The sequence below is a fragment of the Meleagris gallopavo genome, chromosome Z (assembly GCF_905368555.1).
Source record: "Meleagris gallopavo chromosome Z, MGAL_WU_HG_1.1, whole genome shotgun sequence".
Taxonomy (NCBI): domain Eukaryota; kingdom Metazoa; phylum Chordata; class Aves; order Galliformes; family Phasianidae; genus Meleagris; species Meleagris gallopavo.
The window spans coordinates 66,227,465-66,245,264 of record NC_139435.1 but is presented as its reverse complement, the minus strand read 5'-3'; the positions used below and the strand labels follow the sequence as shown (position 1 = coordinate 66,245,264).

At 41.1% G+C, this 17,800-nt stretch overlaps 1 protein-coding gene across 1 annotated transcript in view; it reads left to right on the top strand.

The window, feature by feature from the left end:
* Nucleotides 1–17,800, top strand: part of SVEP1 (sushi, von Willebrand factor type A, EGF and pentraxin domain containing 1) — a 131,116-nt gene that overhangs the window by 97,731 nt on the left and 15,585 nt on the right. Inside the window, exons 38-46 of the mRNA XM_085212600.1 lie at nucleotides 192–2,971; nucleotides 4,233–4,458; nucleotides 5,285–5,440; nucleotides 7,211–7,274; nucleotides 8,319–8,492; nucleotides 9,481–9,654; nucleotides 11,455–11,628; nucleotides 13,061–13,237; nucleotides 14,031–14,201. Of these exons, the coding sequence (XP_085068726.1) occupies nucleotides 192–2,971; nucleotides 4,233–4,458; nucleotides 5,285–5,440; nucleotides 7,211–7,274; nucleotides 8,319–8,492; nucleotides 9,481–9,654; nucleotides 11,455–11,628; nucleotides 13,061–13,237; nucleotides 14,031–14,201 (4,096 nt within the window). The remainder of the gene's footprint in view (nucleotides 1–191; nucleotides 2,972–4,232; nucleotides 4,459–5,284; nucleotides 5,441–7,210; nucleotides 7,275–8,318; nucleotides 8,493–9,480; nucleotides 9,655–11,454; nucleotides 11,629–13,060; nucleotides 13,238–14,030; nucleotides 14,202–17,800) is intronic.

Here is a 17,800-nt window from a genome sequence, read left to right as displayed (position 1 = left end):
CAGAGTGCATCATTTGAGGAAAGACATGCTGTGTCTCTTATTCATGTTCATTTCTTTGCGGACAGCTTTGTCTACTGTCTGGAATTCAGCTAAAAGCTAGATCGAGAGAACAAAAATAATGCAATCAGACTCCCACTGTCCCAGTCTTACGTCTTCATTTCAGATATGTCCCTGTCTTATCTTTTTTACAGGAAACAACTGGGCACTTCTTTGAGAATCAGGCAAATTATCAGTGCGAATCCGGCTACCATCTGGTTGGGAGCTCAGTATTTATTTGCCAAGCCAATCGACAGTGGTACAGTGAATCACCTCCTCACTGTGTTCCCCTCAGCTGTGGAAAACCACCACCCATCCAGCATGGCTACTCCAAGGGAGAAACCTTTGATACAGGTTCCAAAGTTGAGTTTTTCTGTGAAGAGGGCTATGAGCTGATTGGAGACGTTTCTTGGACGTGTCAGAAGTCTGGGAAATGGAACAAAAAGCAAAGCCCAAAATGTGTGCCAACAAAATGTCCAGAACCACCCTTGGCAGAAAATCAGCTGGTTTTGAGGGAAGTGACCTATCAAGTCGGTGTTGTACAGTTCTCCTGCAAAGAAGGTTATGTCTTGCATGGTTCCTCTGTACTGAAATGTCTGTCCTCTCAACAGTGGAATGATTCCTTTCCCTTCTGCAAAGTTGTACAGTGTCCTGCGCCTCCGTACGTCCCCTTCAGTGACACCTTGACTTCATCCCTTTATTTTGGTAGCACTGTGAAGTACATTTGCGTAGATGGGTTTTTACTGAAGGGCGAACCAACTATCAGATGCCAGGCTGATGGCTCATGGAGCTTCCCGTTGCCAGAGTGTATTCCTGTGGAGTGCCCCCAACCAGAAGAAATCCAGAATGGCATTGTTGATGTGCAGGGCCTCACCTTCCTCAGCACAGCCCTCTATACATGTAAACCAGGTTTTGAACTGGTAGGGAACACAACTATTCTCTGCGGAGAAGATGGCCAGTGGCTTGGAGGAAAACCAGTTTGCAAACCTATTGAATGCCCACGGCCAAAGAAGATCCTCAATGGCAGATACTCATTCACAAACTTCCATTATGGGCAGACAGTTAAATATTCCTGTGACAGAGGTTTCCAGCTCCAAGGAGAGGAAACACTAAGCTGTCTAGAGACAGGAGAGTGGAGTACAGATGTTCCCTCCTGCAAAGCTATAAATTGCCAGCCCCCTCAGCCTATTGAGAATGGTTTTGTGGAGGGTGCAGATTACAGCTACGGGGCCATGGTTATTTACAGCTGTGTGCCAGGCTTCCAGTTGTCTGGCCTTGCCATGCAGACCTGTGAAGAATCAGGCTGGTCCAGTTCCACTCCTACGTGCCTCCCAACAGACTGTGGCCTGCCTCCTCACATTGACTTTGGGGAGTACATGCAGGTTAGACACTGGGAAAAGTATTCCAACACGGAGAGTGTGACAGAGAGCCCCTCCCTTTCACGTACATTATTGGGTGACAATTTGAAGAACTTCAAAAGTTCTTCAAAGGAGAACAGTGCAATGCAGCTGACCACTTTCTTATTTGGAACTATCATTTTATACACATGTTACTCTGGCTATGAGCTCTTGGGAAATCCTGTTCTAGCTTGCCAAGAAGATGGGGCCTGGAATGGCACTGCCCCCTCCTGCATTTCAATAGAGTGCACCTTGCTGTCACCACCAGATAATGGATTTTTACATTTTACTGAGAACACTCCTGGTAGCATGGTGCAGTATACCTGTAAACCGGGATTCACACTTATTGGCTCTGACACACGACTGTGTTTACAGAATCGGCAGTGGAGTAACACTGCTCCACACTGCAAAGCGATAACATGCAGCTCACCTACACAGCTTATGAATGGGAATGTAAGAGGCGAAAACTACACTTACGGGAGCATTGTCTACTATGAATGTGATCCTGGCTACCAGTTGAATGGCCCCACAGAGAGGAGATGTCTCGAGAACCAGAAATGGGATGGTAGAGAACCAATCTGCATCCCTGCTTCCTGCAGCCCACCACTGGTTTTGGAGAATGGTCAAGTGACTGGGGAAGAATACACATTCCAGAAGCGTATAGAGTATAGCTGCAACGAAGGTTTTGTGTTAGATGGGGACAGAAGTAGAGTCTGCCTTACAAATGGAAGCTGGAGTGGAATTACTCCAGTTTGCAAAGCTGTGACCTGCCCTGTGCCACTGCCTCTTCCCAACGGGAGAATGAGTGGCTCAGATTTTGGATTTAGGAAAGAAGTGCAGTATCAGTGCAATGAAGGATATAATCTGCAAGGAGTGTCCACACTTACCTGTCAAAGTGACGGTAACTGGGATTCAGAAGCTCCACGCTGTGAGCCAGTCATTTGTGGACCTCCTGAAGACATCTCTAATGGCTTTCTGAATGGCTCAGACTTTACCTATGGGGAATATGCACAATATGTGTGCTTTCCTGGCTATTGGCTGCATGGTAATCCTTTACGGCAGTGCTTGTCCAATGGCTCCTGGAGTGGAAGCCTTCCATCTTGCCTCCCCTGTGAATGTCCTGCACCACAAGTTCAGAATGGGGTTGTTCTTGGTGAAGATTTTAGCTGTGGGAAAAGTGTCCGGTTTCAATGCTTGGAGGGCTTTAAACTGCTAGGACCTTCTGAAATCACCTGTGAGACAGCTGGCAGGTGGAGTGCTGGGTTTCCTCGCTGCGGGCAGATTTCCTGTGGCTCCCCACCCATCATCCCCAACACATTCATCAACGGGAGCAGCTCTTCAGATGAGAACACTGTCATATATACCTGCTTGACAGGTTTTGTCATGCGGGGGAGTCCAGAACTAACTTGTGTGGAGACAGGTGTCTGGAAAAAGCCATATCCAAGTTGTGAGCTGCTAAGCTGTGGCCCACCACCTTCTGTCCCAAATGCAGAGGTTCTTGGGAGCACTCATACCTATGGGAGCAAGGTCCAGTACAGGTAAGAACACTGTTGCTGTGATATTTCTGTAAAACCATTCTGTTAAAGAATGAAGATGGAAAGCTTATGCACTCTCAGTTAGTCAAAGTTTTTACAGGACCTGGAAGAAAATGTATCATTGTGTAAATAGACAAAGCCCACATCCCCATGCACATACAAAATATTACTTGGACCACAGAGAAAACTCCAGCAGAGTATTTCAGCAAGGTATTTCTTCCACCACTCTGGAGCCTTCTTCCTCTCCTCTGAAACACTGCTCTGCAGATGTAGTTCTTCTTAGCAGGTAGCAAGAACAGTCAGCAAGGCACAAAATTATTTTCCCCTTTTGGCACCCCATTTTCTAGTTCTTCCTGCTTCAGTTTCATGTTGTAACAATACAGAGAGGCTTATTCCCTGGAGTCTCATCTAATACAACATTACACTGCACTGTTAATAAGTGCTTTTGATGCACACTCTTTTTCCCAGACAAGAAAAAGAGATTTCTGTTAGTTTCTTGGAATGTGTATACTGCAAATCTCATTCTCCAATAAGAACTTCATCAAGTTGCGGTTGGACTTGATGACCTTTAAGGTCTTTTCCAACCTAAGCAATTCTATGATTCTATAATTCCTTGGCAGAAAGGGATATGTTGTTTTGGAAGTAAAAGCAATAAATGGTAGAGGACAGATTTGTGAGGGTAGCGTGTAGGTGAATTTAACAGGATCAGTCATTCCCCAGCATTTCTAACAAGGTAAAGGGGATGTGTTTTTTTGCTTAGAAGCAAATCCACTGCTGGCCAGATCCTGCAGGCCAGTTGATTTGATCTTAGTGAAGCACCGTGTGGCACAGAACAAATCAGCCTTGAACTTCTAAGCAAGCAACATTTGGTAAGTTTAAGGCTTGGTTTGTCCTTAGAAGAAAGTAAGATCAGCTTTAGAATGCTGGAAGTTGCAGATCGGGTATTCAGCAATTGGCAATTGAGAAGCTGTAAGTGGTCTTGTCATTCTATCATGATTTTACCAAAAGCCCTCCTTGCAAAGGGAAGGGTCTGCACTAAAGCACTGAATATTCTCAAAGCACTAAACTCACTAACTCATTTTCCCTTGCAACAGGAAGCAGTTGAAGTCTGAAACTTCTGGCTATGGCAATGGAATACTTTTGATATAAGCATTAGGGTGTGCTTATGAACAGCTAATGCTGAGAAATGATTGTCTCTGTAATGAGCAGATCAGTTCGTCCCTAGCTGTATCTTTGTGGTGAGATGTTTGTGCTCTTGTTGCAGATGCCTGGAAGGCTACACAATGATGACAGAGGTGGATGTATGCACTTGTCAGGAAGATGGACTGTGGTCTCCTCAAAGTATTTCCTGTTGCCCCAGAAAGTGTTCTCTCCCAGGAAATATCACCCATGTCATAGTACTTGGGGACAACTTCACTGTGAGCACAAACATCACTTTGGCATGTGTAGAAGGCTACACTCTGGTGGGAGCAAGCACATCCACATGCAAGGTATACTATTATCTGGACTGTTTTATTTTGCAGGCTCTTTTGAATTCAGGAGTCCTCTTTGGTTTTTAAATGCACACACACACACACACACACAAAAAAAGTAAAGCATGTCCTGCAAAATGTAGTATGCTTTCTTGTTCTCCAGTAGGAACAATTAATAGTTTTCTTCATGTAGATTTTCAGAACTGGTAATTAACATTTTATTCTTCCATCAAAAACTAATGCTGTCCTTTTAAAAGCATTCATTTTATCACACTTCAGAGATTAAATCATGTACTTCTCACAGGATTAGTACTTCTTGTTAGAGAAGGCCTGCTCTTATTTTGCCCTTACAAAGATCAGTTGAAGTAGGGGTTAAATGTGTTTGATGATTTTCTGTTCAGGTATCAGGCCCCTTCAAAGGACAGGGGCGGGCAGCTGAAGTACTTAGTCATGATATTGAACTTTCAGACAGGAGAAAAGTGCAGAACATGGAACTGGGCAATTCTCATTTTTTTTCTGTTGTGTTCTATGAGCTGTTAGGCGACCTTGTACAAAGAACTTGCTTTCCAGGGTTCTTTCTCCATTCACAGTTTGTTCTTCCTGTCTTCTAAGTCCAAGCTGAGCACTTCTGTCAAAGCTAAACTCCAGCCTTTGTTGACCCTCTAGAAATGTTACTTACATTACTGAGTTTTGTTAAGGATTTCACAGATAACATTACATTAACCACATCTGTAAGCCCACAGCTATTGGATGTTTCTGCTATGACTTCCCTAAATTTTTCATTTAAGTTAAATTTAGCATATAGAATGATGCTTCACACTTTTTTATCACATATATTTTTCAGGAAAATGGCGTTTGGATGCCAGAGTTTTCTGATGACATTTGCATTCCTGTGTCATGTGGGATCCCAGAATCTCCAGAGCATGGATTTGTGGCTGGCACCAAATTCAACTATAAAGATGTGGTTCTTTATGAATGTGATTCTGGCTATGAATTACAAGTAAGCAACCTCATTCCCTAACACTCTAAACTTTTAGCTGTCCTTTCCTGTTCTTACGTCATGACAGAGAATATATTATGCCTGCTCTGCATTAGTGTATACCCTTATCTGATACAGAAGATCAGTTATCTGCTTTTATTATTGTATGTAGAATGCTCCCAGTCTGTCTGGGGTATTCTTTCAATGTGCTAATGAAATAAATGAAGCAAGTACAAATATCTTGCTCAAGAATATGTATTCAGCGAATACCTTTTAGTGTTACTTTTTAAGTGAAGATTATTTCAGCCTTCTGAAATCATATTACTTAAAAAAATTTTTTATTACTTCTGTGAACAATGATACATACTTCTGGTATTAAGTCATAGAAGAATTGATTTCTCACATGTTGCTCTTGTACTAGCTCTCTGATCTCAGGTCATATTCTTCCCTTAATTTCATAACATTCCACGCACTGTAAGTTCAAAAGTCAAAGCTCGTGATAAATGCTACTGCCCTCAGTTCTGCGATACTGCTAGATGGTGTAGAAATTATTTCTTTTTTTCTTTCCTTTTTATGAGACAGACTGCAGTTTGTTTAATGGCAGCTTTATGCATTCATGGAGTTGGGAACACCTCCGTGTTGTTTTTATTATGAGCACTGTTACCTCCATCTGAGTTCTGGAGCACCTCTGATGTCCAGTTATCAGGACGCATGCTAACCATTTTACAGTTCCATCATGTATTTTCAAAAGCTGCAGTGAATCCATAAGTTGGTCTCTGAGGCGCAGCATGACCATAATGAGCCCCAGGGGATGCCAGTATACAGGACACTCAGCAGGGAGTCCTTCAGGACAGAGGCTGTCTCTCCCTTCTGTGTTCCATGTATACAAGCAAAATCCAGTGTCACGCTTCTAGACACTGCAGTAACACCAATGATAAATATAAACTTTATGCACTCGGTTGCTCAGTATTTATAAAAAGGAGAGTTTAAAGAGTGCACAGGTAACAACAAATCTCATTTGCATTGTGTTGCCACATGCAATTACAGTAGGGATGAAGGGTTGAGTTGATATTTAGATAGATGGGTAGAGTTGCTGTTAAATGTTTTTTTTGGTGTTAAGAGGACACTTTTGTATAGTAAAAAATGGATCCATGCTTTATATACCAGCTTCGCCACCTAATGTCAATTTGTTTTTATATTTTTCCTCTGGAAAGTTCAGCCCACTGGGTACAGTGCTGTACAGCACTTATTCCAGACAGCTACCCTTCTCATTGGGCTTGATTTGTAATTAGAGCATATTAATTCAAGGGAGAATTTTGGATGTTCTTCAAGTTTTGGATTAAAATTAGAAATTAGTAAAATATGCACATGAGAAAGAAATAATATTATTTATTACCAAATTTAAAGCAGGAGTTCTTGGGACATGATGAAAGTCAGCGTAGTGTGTTTACAAACCACAGGCTTGAATTGTTGTTGAAAAGAATGCAAGTTAAATTTTCATTAAGGGGGTATTGGAAGGAGACGTGCCATGGTAACACATTCCTGGGAACAAGAATGGCAAAACTGACAAAAGCAGTGGTACTCCAGGGAGACAGACAAGGGAAATGACTAACTGACCTCAAGCAATTGGTCTACAAACAATAATCTGCACTTTCCCACTCTGCTTGGGCTGTAGCTCCCTGTTTATATGGGTTGCACATGGAGGGAAAGTTCACTGGGCTTGCTGGATACTAGAGTTAAAGGGAGAAAAAAGGTGAAATTGTTTTTTGAGTATTGTCTCTTGTTTCACAGGGTGATACAGAACGGACTTGCCAAGAAGACAAGCTTTGGAGTGGCTCAGTGCCAACATGCAGAAGTATGTTCCATCTGAGTTTCTCACTTGATGAATGTGGTCAAGGGTGGTTTTAACCAGAAAACACAATGTTTTGTAACTGATTTATAACTCACAGTGTCTTCATATGTCTAAAACATTTTGGTAAGTACCACAGATTGCATCCCGGGAGATGTCCAGAATTACTGGTGTATACAGGTAACAGCGTGAAGGAAATCACTCCACCTTCCCACCTCTGTGCCCCTGAGCCTCTAAGAAAGCTGGGCAAACAAGTTCCAAAGCAGCTGATGTTGAATACTTCCACTTTTGTCTACTTCAGACATAGGGCTCTGTGCCCAAAGGAGTTTTGACATTCTTTCTGTTGTTTTGTCTTTGTGCATCTTCTGATAAGTCAAAGGAAAATTATTAATGATGTAAAGTAATTTAAATATTTTGTATTAACTTCATGCTTAAATAAGACAAGAACAGTAGAATTTTTCTGAAACTTTGAACAAAGAGTATCAGTAACAAATTGGAGAGCTGTATTCCTTTATGAGGTTATTGATACAAGAAATAACTGTCAAGTTGCAGATTATTCTCTATTTTGGAAGGGCAGTGTCTGAAATCTAAGCAGTTCTGCCACTTTGACATCATGGTTTCTGGGATTTCTAAGGTTCTCTGACCACCTTAGTTACCAACAGTTGCAGCTGTAATTCTATGGATACTGGTTTTCAAGGGCCTTAGATTCTTTGAGATGCCTGATTCCCTCTGACTGCAATTCCAAATCAGAAGTTGTCTACAATAAATACTTGCATGGAGTTCAGCTTTGATTTTAGGTGTCAACTGTGTAATTTCCCAGGGCTTCCTGCCAGTACAGCCACAATTGATTTTGTCTTTCAGAATAATCAGGAGCACGAAGCATGACTCTGCTACTGTTCTGCTACTTAGCAGCAAATATCTGGGAATGTCCTTAAAATCACTGTGTTATTCTTTCCCTGTTTCTCACAGTGAAAACTCTGGAGAAGCTGTGAGTGGGACAAGCTGTATGTTGTATGCACTATATCTGGAGCATATTCCCTTATGTTACAGGAGTATCTTGTGGGCCCCCAGAGATGATCGAAAATGGATCTGTTCAAGGAGAAGAGTTCCTGTTTGGCAGTGAGGCCTTTTACAGCTGTGACCCTGGTTTTGAACTACAGGGACCAAGCCGAAGAATTTGCCACGTTGACAAGAAGTGGAGCCCCACTGCTCCTTTCTGTAGGCGTAAGTAGCAAAGCAGAGCAACATGTTGGCAGTTCTCCTGGAGGAGCTAACTGGCAGAGTACTTTGGTTGGCTTCCACCTCGTCTTCCTCTCCAGCTGGAAGGCCGTAACTGGAGGAGTTAGAGGGAAAGCTAGCTGAAGAGTTCTCGTTGGCAGTCTCTCTCGGGTCTAAAGGGAGCTCATTTTAGCATATTAAAACAGCACAAGCGTAATTCTGTGCTCAGGTTGCTAGAGAAGAATGTGGCCTGTTACATTTTATTTGCCTTACATTAAAATGTGCAAGGCCTTGATCATGACAGGCTGTGGAGGTTTGACTCTGCAGTGCAAAGGCTAATATGTCCTGGACCCTTTGCATGTCTGGAGATCAAGAGTTTTCTTAGGAAAAAATCTTGGTTCTGGGCAGCAGTCGACAATTAATTGTACAAGCATGGAAAGAAAGATTTAAGACTTATTTCATACAAGTTGTAAATAAAATGGCCAGGTTTTATTATCTCTACCAGTAAGTTATTTTCCATCTTCTTGTGGTGATGTCCTATCACTTGGATTCTTCTCTCTTAGCTTTGATGAGTGTGCCTAGTCTCCGCTGTGCGGAGACTGGTACAAGGGGGCACAGTCTTTTGTAACTGCTCTCATTTTTGTTGGAGATATCCTGAGATCATCTTCCACTGTATAGGGAGCAGAGGAGCCTGAAAATGCATCCTCTGGTTTGCTCACAAGAAATGTTCTGTATTGCTATCTGATTAAATGCATCTCATAGCTTACAACACTGTCAGATGCACTAGGATGGGTTCTCTTCTCTGGTGTCTGCAGCTTGAATTCCAGGAGAGAGGGCAGTTGCATAGCCCTTCTCCATATTGTATTTCCCAACTTATTTCTTCCTATCTTTCCATTAATTCCATCTGTGAATAGAGCTGTTAGACAGGGTGTACAAGCCAGGCAGAATGAGCTTCTTTGTTTGTACAATACCAAAAACTTCCTTTCTTTTCTAGGAATTACTTGCGGGCTGCATCCCACAGTAGAAAAAGCAGAGGCCATTTCTACAGGAAACACATACAGAAGTAATGTAACCTTTGTATGCAGCTCTGGCTACCATCTTGTTGGACCCCAGAATATCACATGTCTTGCCAATGGGAGCTGGAGTAAGCCATTACCACTGTGTGAAGGTAAACGTTTTTTGTAGCCTGGCATGCTCTAATTTCGAATAAGGAGTAGCTGCCCTGATATGCATGTGTATCATCACATGGTCCAGGGAAGCAGTTCAGGGAAGCTTTTTGGAAGCAGTTCAGTGATATGTATTGAAAATGGTGCCTGAAAAAATGAAATGTGTCAAAAGGAACAGTGTTTGTTACTGAATCAGGAGACTTAGACATCATTTTTCCGTAGCTGTTATTCTGCAATTTTATAATCTTAGTGAGAGATGGCATTGTTTACAGTCTCAGAAAATCAAAGCATTAACAAAAGACAATGGACTCAGAAATGTGAGTCTTCTCTCAGCAACCTTTTGAAGTCAGTGGCCACGTTGATATTATTTCTCTGAATTTTGGGCCCAAATCCAGCAACAGGATTGTGTTAAGTTCAGTATCAGCAGCTCAGCCTTTAGCCTTCACAATCCTCCTTTGAACAAATACTGTGAATGCATGACATACCAGTCTGCATGCTGGTGCTTTCTGATGCTTCCACAATAGCCCTTGTTGCAAGAAATACCCGTGTTACATGGATTGGGCAGTAGTGGTTAGAAACTAGGCTTTAAACACAAAAACAGAAAAAGAAGTGAGGTTCTAAATATGAAGAGATAGTATTGTTGGATGACATTGTTCAAAATATAAAGTGTATAGAAACATAGTGAATTCCATTATAATTTACTTCCAAGTATGAGTTTTGTTATTTCCTGGCCTTTTAGCCATGAAATGATAAAGTCTGTGCTTCTCGCGTTTTCTTTAAGAAATACACTTGTCCAGTTTTTTGCCACTGCACTTTCTTTCAGGCTGTTCATGTCCCTGCTGCACATGCTTTTGGTCTCCCCATTGACAGCTTCACCCAAGTAAGACAAATAATGATCTTCCACTCAAGGCAGGTGTTAGGTTCTTGTCACCAGAGCTATGAAAACTGCATGAAGGATCATCATAGTAGTCTGGTCACACAGTACACAGCTCACTGTGCATTGCAGTTCTCCAGTGCTTTGCATACCTTAGAGGAGCAGTCTGCAATGTTGACAGGGGAAATTCTCATCAAAGAGGAAATCACAAATACTGTAGGGGGCACCTAAGAGAAGCCACCGACTAGCAGTGTTGAAATAAGCATGACGTCAAGAAAGACCCATTTGAACAAGGTTAAGTACAACTACTTCCTCCTACCTTTTCTATTCCTGTTGCCCCACTACCATGTGTCTGCCTTTGCTAGTTTAATCTTAAGTCATCCTATTATTCTGATCACTCAGGAAAACTGAATGGTAAATGAGACATGGAACAGAGTCTGTTGTGTAGCAGCAGTAACCCAACCCGGGCTGACTGTCTGCTGGTTTCAGAAACACAGCTGAGAATCTTCAGGGGGACAATTAGTAGTTTAAGCATCAGCATCTTGCACCATCCTGCATTTCATCTGGTATTTCTTGTCTGTCAAAATGGAAGTTGCAAAGGACTGCAAATTTCTGAGGTATTTCTTAGCAGTGAGAAAGAACCATTTCCATGTTCTGTCCTATTTACCCCAGTACAAGGTCATTAACGTATCCTGCCAAATTTTCTTGACCTGATAAACATGTGACTGTAGCATTTACCTGTCAATGGGAGGAGCTCCTTTCCTAGCTTCTGTGCAAGTCTGTACTATGTCTGCTAAACTCTTCTGGTGATTTTCTTGATTTATTGATCTGTGGCTGCTACTTTAAACATACTGTATGAGTAGCTCAGGAATTGTTGCAAGTCCAAGTCTAATATCAAGCTGCATTAATGACATCTCATTCTTTGCAGAAACCAGATGCAAAGTTCCACTTTCTTTGTTGAATGGGAAGGCAGTTTATGAAAATAATACAGTTGGCAGTACTATAGCATATTTCTGCAAGAGCGGATACAGTTTGGAAGGAGAACCTACAGCGGAGTGCACAAGGGATGGAAGATGGAGTAATCCTTTGCCTCTCTGTAAACGTGTGTGTTTGCTTTGTAATGAAAAAGGGGTTTTAACTTGCAAGCATTAAAGACTAGATTACTCTTAGTTTATAATGGTAGTAATTGAGAGCAACTTCTGCAGATATTGGCAGAGATGTACTGTAATTTTCTTTTGGGGTGGTCAAGAGCAGAATTTGTTATTCATAGTTTAAAAAATTGGTTTGAACTAGGTTTGTAAATTTGCTGGTGCGCATCATGTTTTTTATAAAGGAACAAAGGATGCAGTTACTGACATATGCCAAAGCATTATCTTGTCTGAGTGCATTTGCATGACACTAAAAGAACAAGCTGTGTTCAGTGTAATTCCTTTTATTTGGAATGCTGTTAGTGAAGAGTCAGTTGGAGTCAGCGACTTGATTTGTGAGCAGCAGGTGAGAGAAAAGTGCTTGTTCAGCCTTTGGAAGAGAAGGCAATGGATACCTCCTTATCTTTGTTTACCTATTGGCAATGTGGAAATAAAAAAGAGCCAAACTTCTTTCAGATGTTTGTAGTAGTAGATTGAGAGACAGTGAAGCCAAGTTGCAACAAAGGAAGTTCCAATTGAGTGTCTGAAGAAACTGAAATGGGACCAGGGAGGATGTGAAACATCTATATTTAAAAATACTCATATTTCAGCTGTTCAAGGCCCAGAGTGGCCCAACCTTGTTGGTCCTCCTTTAAAAAGAAGGTTGGACTAAATGTCTATGTAGATTTTCTGTGATTTTATGAAATATCACCTTATAAACATGTCCACTGTGCACACTATAATAGCCATTCCTGTTGTTGTAACTACCTTTGAGATCTTCTGTTGTCTTAGGGTAGTAATTGAGGCGTTACAGGTTTTGTACAGCAGCAGGCTCACAGGATATTTGTTTTATGAAGCTGGATTAATCTCTGATGTATATAAAGTCCAGCCTTTTCCATGCTCATGGTGAGATCAATAGACTATACAAAAATAGCTCAGTAAGTTTACAGCCAGTAGAAGGTAAGATATTTATAGAATTTTTAAACTGTAATGTCTGTGCTCAAGGATCTGGATTTCATGCTGCTCTGTATTGATCCAGGCCCAAAGATCAAGGAATGGAATGAGTCTGACTCTTTTTATTGAATTTTTTGCACTAGGGTTATGACAAGCAGGAAGGAAAGAGAGAATGGTGTGATTGTAAAATGAAGATACTTTTCACTTAGGTCCTTAACTATATCTTCCACAGATTTCATTAGAGTATGGTAGCAAGCTTTATGATTGAAGAGAGTAAAAAATTTTATCATTATTTTATAACCTAAATCTCATAATTTTACAGCAAATTAAAAATGTGACTTTTGATGAGCATCCATTTCTATGATTTGGAGCTGAAATCTGCAGAAATTCTTCTAAAGTTCCATTTCTCTCTTTTTCCTTTTTCCTCTTCCCTCACTCCCTTTTTTTCAATAGCAAACCCTTGTCCTGTGCCTTTCATAATCCCAGAGAATGCCCTTCTCTCCGAGGTGGATTTTTACGTTGGGCAGAATGTGTCCATCAGGTGCAGGGAAGGCTACCAGTTGAAAGGGCAGGCTGTGATCACGTGTAATGCTGATGAGACTTGGACTCCTACAACAGCTAAGTGTGAAAGTAAGTACGGTACAGTACAATACAGTAAAGAACAGATCCCTGCAGTTCCATAGGGCTGTTGACAGCATCTGTATCAAACAGGAATGTGACAGCACAAACCTGTTAGCATAGTTACCTCTGTATAGCTGCAGTTATTCCGAATGGAGGGATCTTTTATCTGCATGTGGAGAGCTAGTTTGCTTCTAGAGACCCTGGCACATAGGAACAACCGAAGAAGCTGTACAAAAGAGCTCATTTTTCCTTCTAACAGTTATTTCAGAGCATGTTTATGAGTTGATGGCCACTCATGCTATTGTCTATTTGGTTCTAGATGTTGTTTTCTTCTCAATTTACATTTTGCAAGCAGTACAGCCATATTTGCTTGTTGAATGCGCTGAATATCCTGAGAATGCCTTTGAGATTATGGTGAAGCAAGGGCTATATGGAAAAGCAGACTTTTATTGTATGTATTGACACTGATGGAAAATCCTTTTTTTCAGAAGATGACTAAAAGATTTTTTGGCTTCTTGCGAACAGTATTGGCCTGTGCAGTGACATCACCCTGCAGACTCAACCTCATGTATATCATGAGACCATCTCATAGTTTCTGTTGTATATGGTTGATTGCTGTGTTACTTAAAACTGATGTTCATGTGTCACAGGTTTGCCCTGAGTGTACACACTATGAAGCACCACTTACTGCATTTTTACCAGAGGTCTCTCAACGTCTCCTGAGTCCTGTGGATGAAGCACTGGAAACCATATCATGCAGGCATTGTAGTTCACCAGACTCTGTGTGATTTCTTTTGTTTAGAGATATCTTGCGGCCCCCCCGCTCATATAGAGAATGCTTTCATCCGTGGTAGCTTCTATCAGTATGGAGATATGATCACCTACTCGTGCTACAGTGGTTACATGCTGGAGGGACCCCTGCGGAGCATTTGCTTAGAAAATGGAACATGGACAACATCACCTACCTGCAAAGGTAAGTCATTTTTTTAAATGTTATTAACTAGCACGACTATGAAGGAGTCATCGTAGTTGCAATAGAAACAAAAACCAAATTTTTGCTGATTTCAGTGCAGCTGTGATTTTACCCAGAGCGTTTTAAGTGCAGAGTATTGCTTTATTTCCACATGAAAGAGAAGACTTCCCCAATTTTTCTCTACAGTCCTGGCTATTCCTACAGTGTTGTAACCATCACCTTTGATCCTTTCTCTCACATCTTTGCGAGAAGTGACAGAACCAGTCATGTTGCTGACATGCTGAACTGCTTCAAATAAGCACTGCTAGTTGTTTTTTCACAACCAAAGATGAAGTATTGCAGAAAACGGTAGTAAGAGACGCTTAGCCTTTCACAGTGTTTAGAGCTTGGCAGTTCCTGAAAATTATTTTACAGTAAAGTACTTAAGGATGAGTTGATACAGCTCACTAAGTAATGCACACTAGGTACTGCAGAAAATTTGTGATTTTAACACAATACTAAAGATAGTCTTAACTTTCTACCTTTGGCAAATGCCAGAATGAAGATAACGCTTTTTGATATATTGAATAAAAGAAAAATTAGAGAAGATTCCTATAAATAACCAATTTTGAACAGAAAAATGGAGGAAACCAACAAAAAAAGATGACAAACTAAACAGTTAAAAAGTCAGTATATTCAAGTATATTGTTTCTGCTTTCTCAGAAACAAGAGTAAGGCATAGCAAAAGAGTACCAAGGTCACAGAGCTTTGATTGGAGAAACATTGCCTTGTGCCATTTCCCCTCGCACTCCTGCTACCAGATCAATCTATAGCTGTGTAACTTAGCTGCATTCTTAGTCTAAGACTTCTTAGCTGAAGTCTTATCTCAAATGTTGTAATAGCTACCATAAACTGAGCCTCGTATTTCTCTTCAGAAATGTATTAAAAGCAAAAACCTTAGGGCACATCATTGGCTCATAAACAGTGATGTTCCCAGAGTTTGAGAATTCCTGCAGAAGAGAGGTGCCTGAACAGTGACCTGGGAACATCGGAGCCATAATCAAAGTTGTCAGATCTGCCTCTGCTCTTGCAAGTGTCTTAGCAACCAACGTCTAAAATAGAAGTAACAATACACCCTCCCTCCATTGCAACCATTCTGTTTAGATGAGAAACCCCTTGTAGCTAGAGGTTTCTATACAGATTTGACCCTGACTGACTAATCAGGGTCCCTTTGTCAGTGTTTTTGGTTTGAATTCTGCCATCAAAACATTAACTAGACCTAGCTAATCTGAATTACCTTACTATGTGAAAGCAGACATTCTTTTAAAATTCTGGATCCAGTAGTTAAAATTGCCTTGCCTAAAAGTAACAGGTCAGCAGATTGTTTTAAGGAGACCCAGAGGCTGAGAAGTGGAGTTTTAACTCGTGAACATTTTAAGGACAGTGAAGCTGCCTCTGAAAACCGTGTTTTTCCTAGTGTGATCATGGCTTGGCACTGCCCTGAAAAATCAGCTGTTGAGCAGCCCAGAAGAGGGCATCCATGGTAGAAGCAGCTGAGTTATTTCAGATGTTGATAGGCATCCAAAAGTTCTTTTGGAAATGTACACTCATAAACTACAGAGCTCTTTCTGAAAAGCTCACCAAGTAGCTTATTACTTCTTTCTGGCTGTGGAATTCAAGGGATCTCAGCACAATATCCACTCTTCGTAAGCTAGATATTTAGCAAAACTTTGTTAAGCTGTCTCCACGTTGTAACACTCTGCAATCTTCAACTGCCTCCTTTATATCACCAGTTTTACTTCTTATTCTTACTGTGACAGAACAGTACCTTAGAACACTTAGCCCTTGTGCACAGGATTGTAGTCATCTGCTGAAAGAATTTCTTGACATTGGTAGCTAAAGAGCTGGAAGGGATGATATGCAAAGAACTGTCAAACATGTTTCCCTTTTCCAACATCCTGTTTCCAACACTACTGAATCCTTGAGACTGTTCGGAAGATTAAGTGTTGGGGTTAATTATTCTGAAATGCAAAATGATTAAGTGGACAGATGGTCAGAAAGTAGTGTAACAAAGTGGAAAAACCTGTCTTTGGTATGCTAGGGGTAAGAACAATTTCTGCTCTTCCTTTCACCCAAAAACTGAACTAGAAAGGACCAAAGATTCTTCTGGGAGAACTGATACGTTTTTGTGACACTTGTCAAAATAATCTTTCAGAACGCTTTATAATTCATTTGAGGGATTTGCCTAACAAAAGGGCTACAGGACCCAAGCCTTTGTGGTCTACATCAGAAGCAACATGAAAGCACTCTTTGCAATGACTCATGCTGCACTTATTGTTTTTGGCTCTGTGAGTTGATTACTAATGTGTCCTGAGCCTGCTTGAAACATTCTGACCCGGTTGAACGGGTTAGTTAATGTAAATATTGTAATTAAAAAGCAGATTTCATTGGCTTGTATGGGAGAGCTGCAACCACAGCTGCACTTGCCTGAGTCACTACTGGCTAAAGATTGTGGGTCAGATTCTGATCTGAGTTTCAGGGGTGAGAGATATTAGGCTGAATCAGACAGATGTAAATACCTGTGGGACTCAGCAGACTGCACAGATTCACACAGCTTGTCTAACTCCTATCTCTCTGAAATGCTCTGAAATCTGTCATGTATTTGGTCTATGGCAGCATCAAGTTGAATGGGAGAGGTGTGGTGCTGCTGTGGAGGTATTAACCAAAAAATTGATGCCCGGCTAGTGAACAAGCTTTCTGAGGGACAGCAGAGGCATTGGGAAATTGTTCACTACAGGGAAGCTTTTGGCAGAGTTGAGAACAAACACCAGGAATCTTCTCTTACCTTTGCTTGCCCCTATGTGTATTGCAGAAGTGTTACCACTTCTGTGTCCTGTGGAGATAACTATCAGATATGGGTTTATAAGGGGTCTCAAAAACAAAGACTGGTACCATGGGTGTGAGATCTGCTACCAGTAACTGATGTTTCAGTTAATAATTCCTGTTCTTTCTCCAGCAGGTTCTGCTGGAGAATTGTCCTGCTTGCTTTCACTGTAGCTAAAAAAGTGAATGAGATCCCAGCTTTGGTTACCGCCCCAAGCCTTTCTCTACTATTGTCTGCTGAGTGAAAAATAATCCTCACAGCTACAAACATACAGAGACTCTCCCTATGTAAACTGATGTAAAACAAGTGCACACCTAGGCATGGTACAGTCTTAGTTATTCAGTGTTTCACAACCAGGGCAGAAAGCCAGGAAAGGCATACCTCTGACTGAGATCCCAAAGTGCTGAGCAGGATGGAGTTGCTGTCCAAAGCAACTTCAGTAACTAATGAAATATGCACATTTTCTCCATCAGCAGAGTGAGAGAGAATAAATTACAGAAAACGTTTTTCCTGGGCTTTGAATTTGACTTGGCTTGTAATTTATATACAAGCCTTTTATTTACCATCCTATTATACATTAAAGGAATATCTTTTCGATAGAGTGGATCACAGACAATTTCTTTACTTTAAGTGTATTTTTATTCAACTTACATATTTTTCATTGCACAATAGAAATTTATTTGGCACACTATTCACTTTAGCCAGCACCAGAGATAAGCCATGTATGTATTCGTAG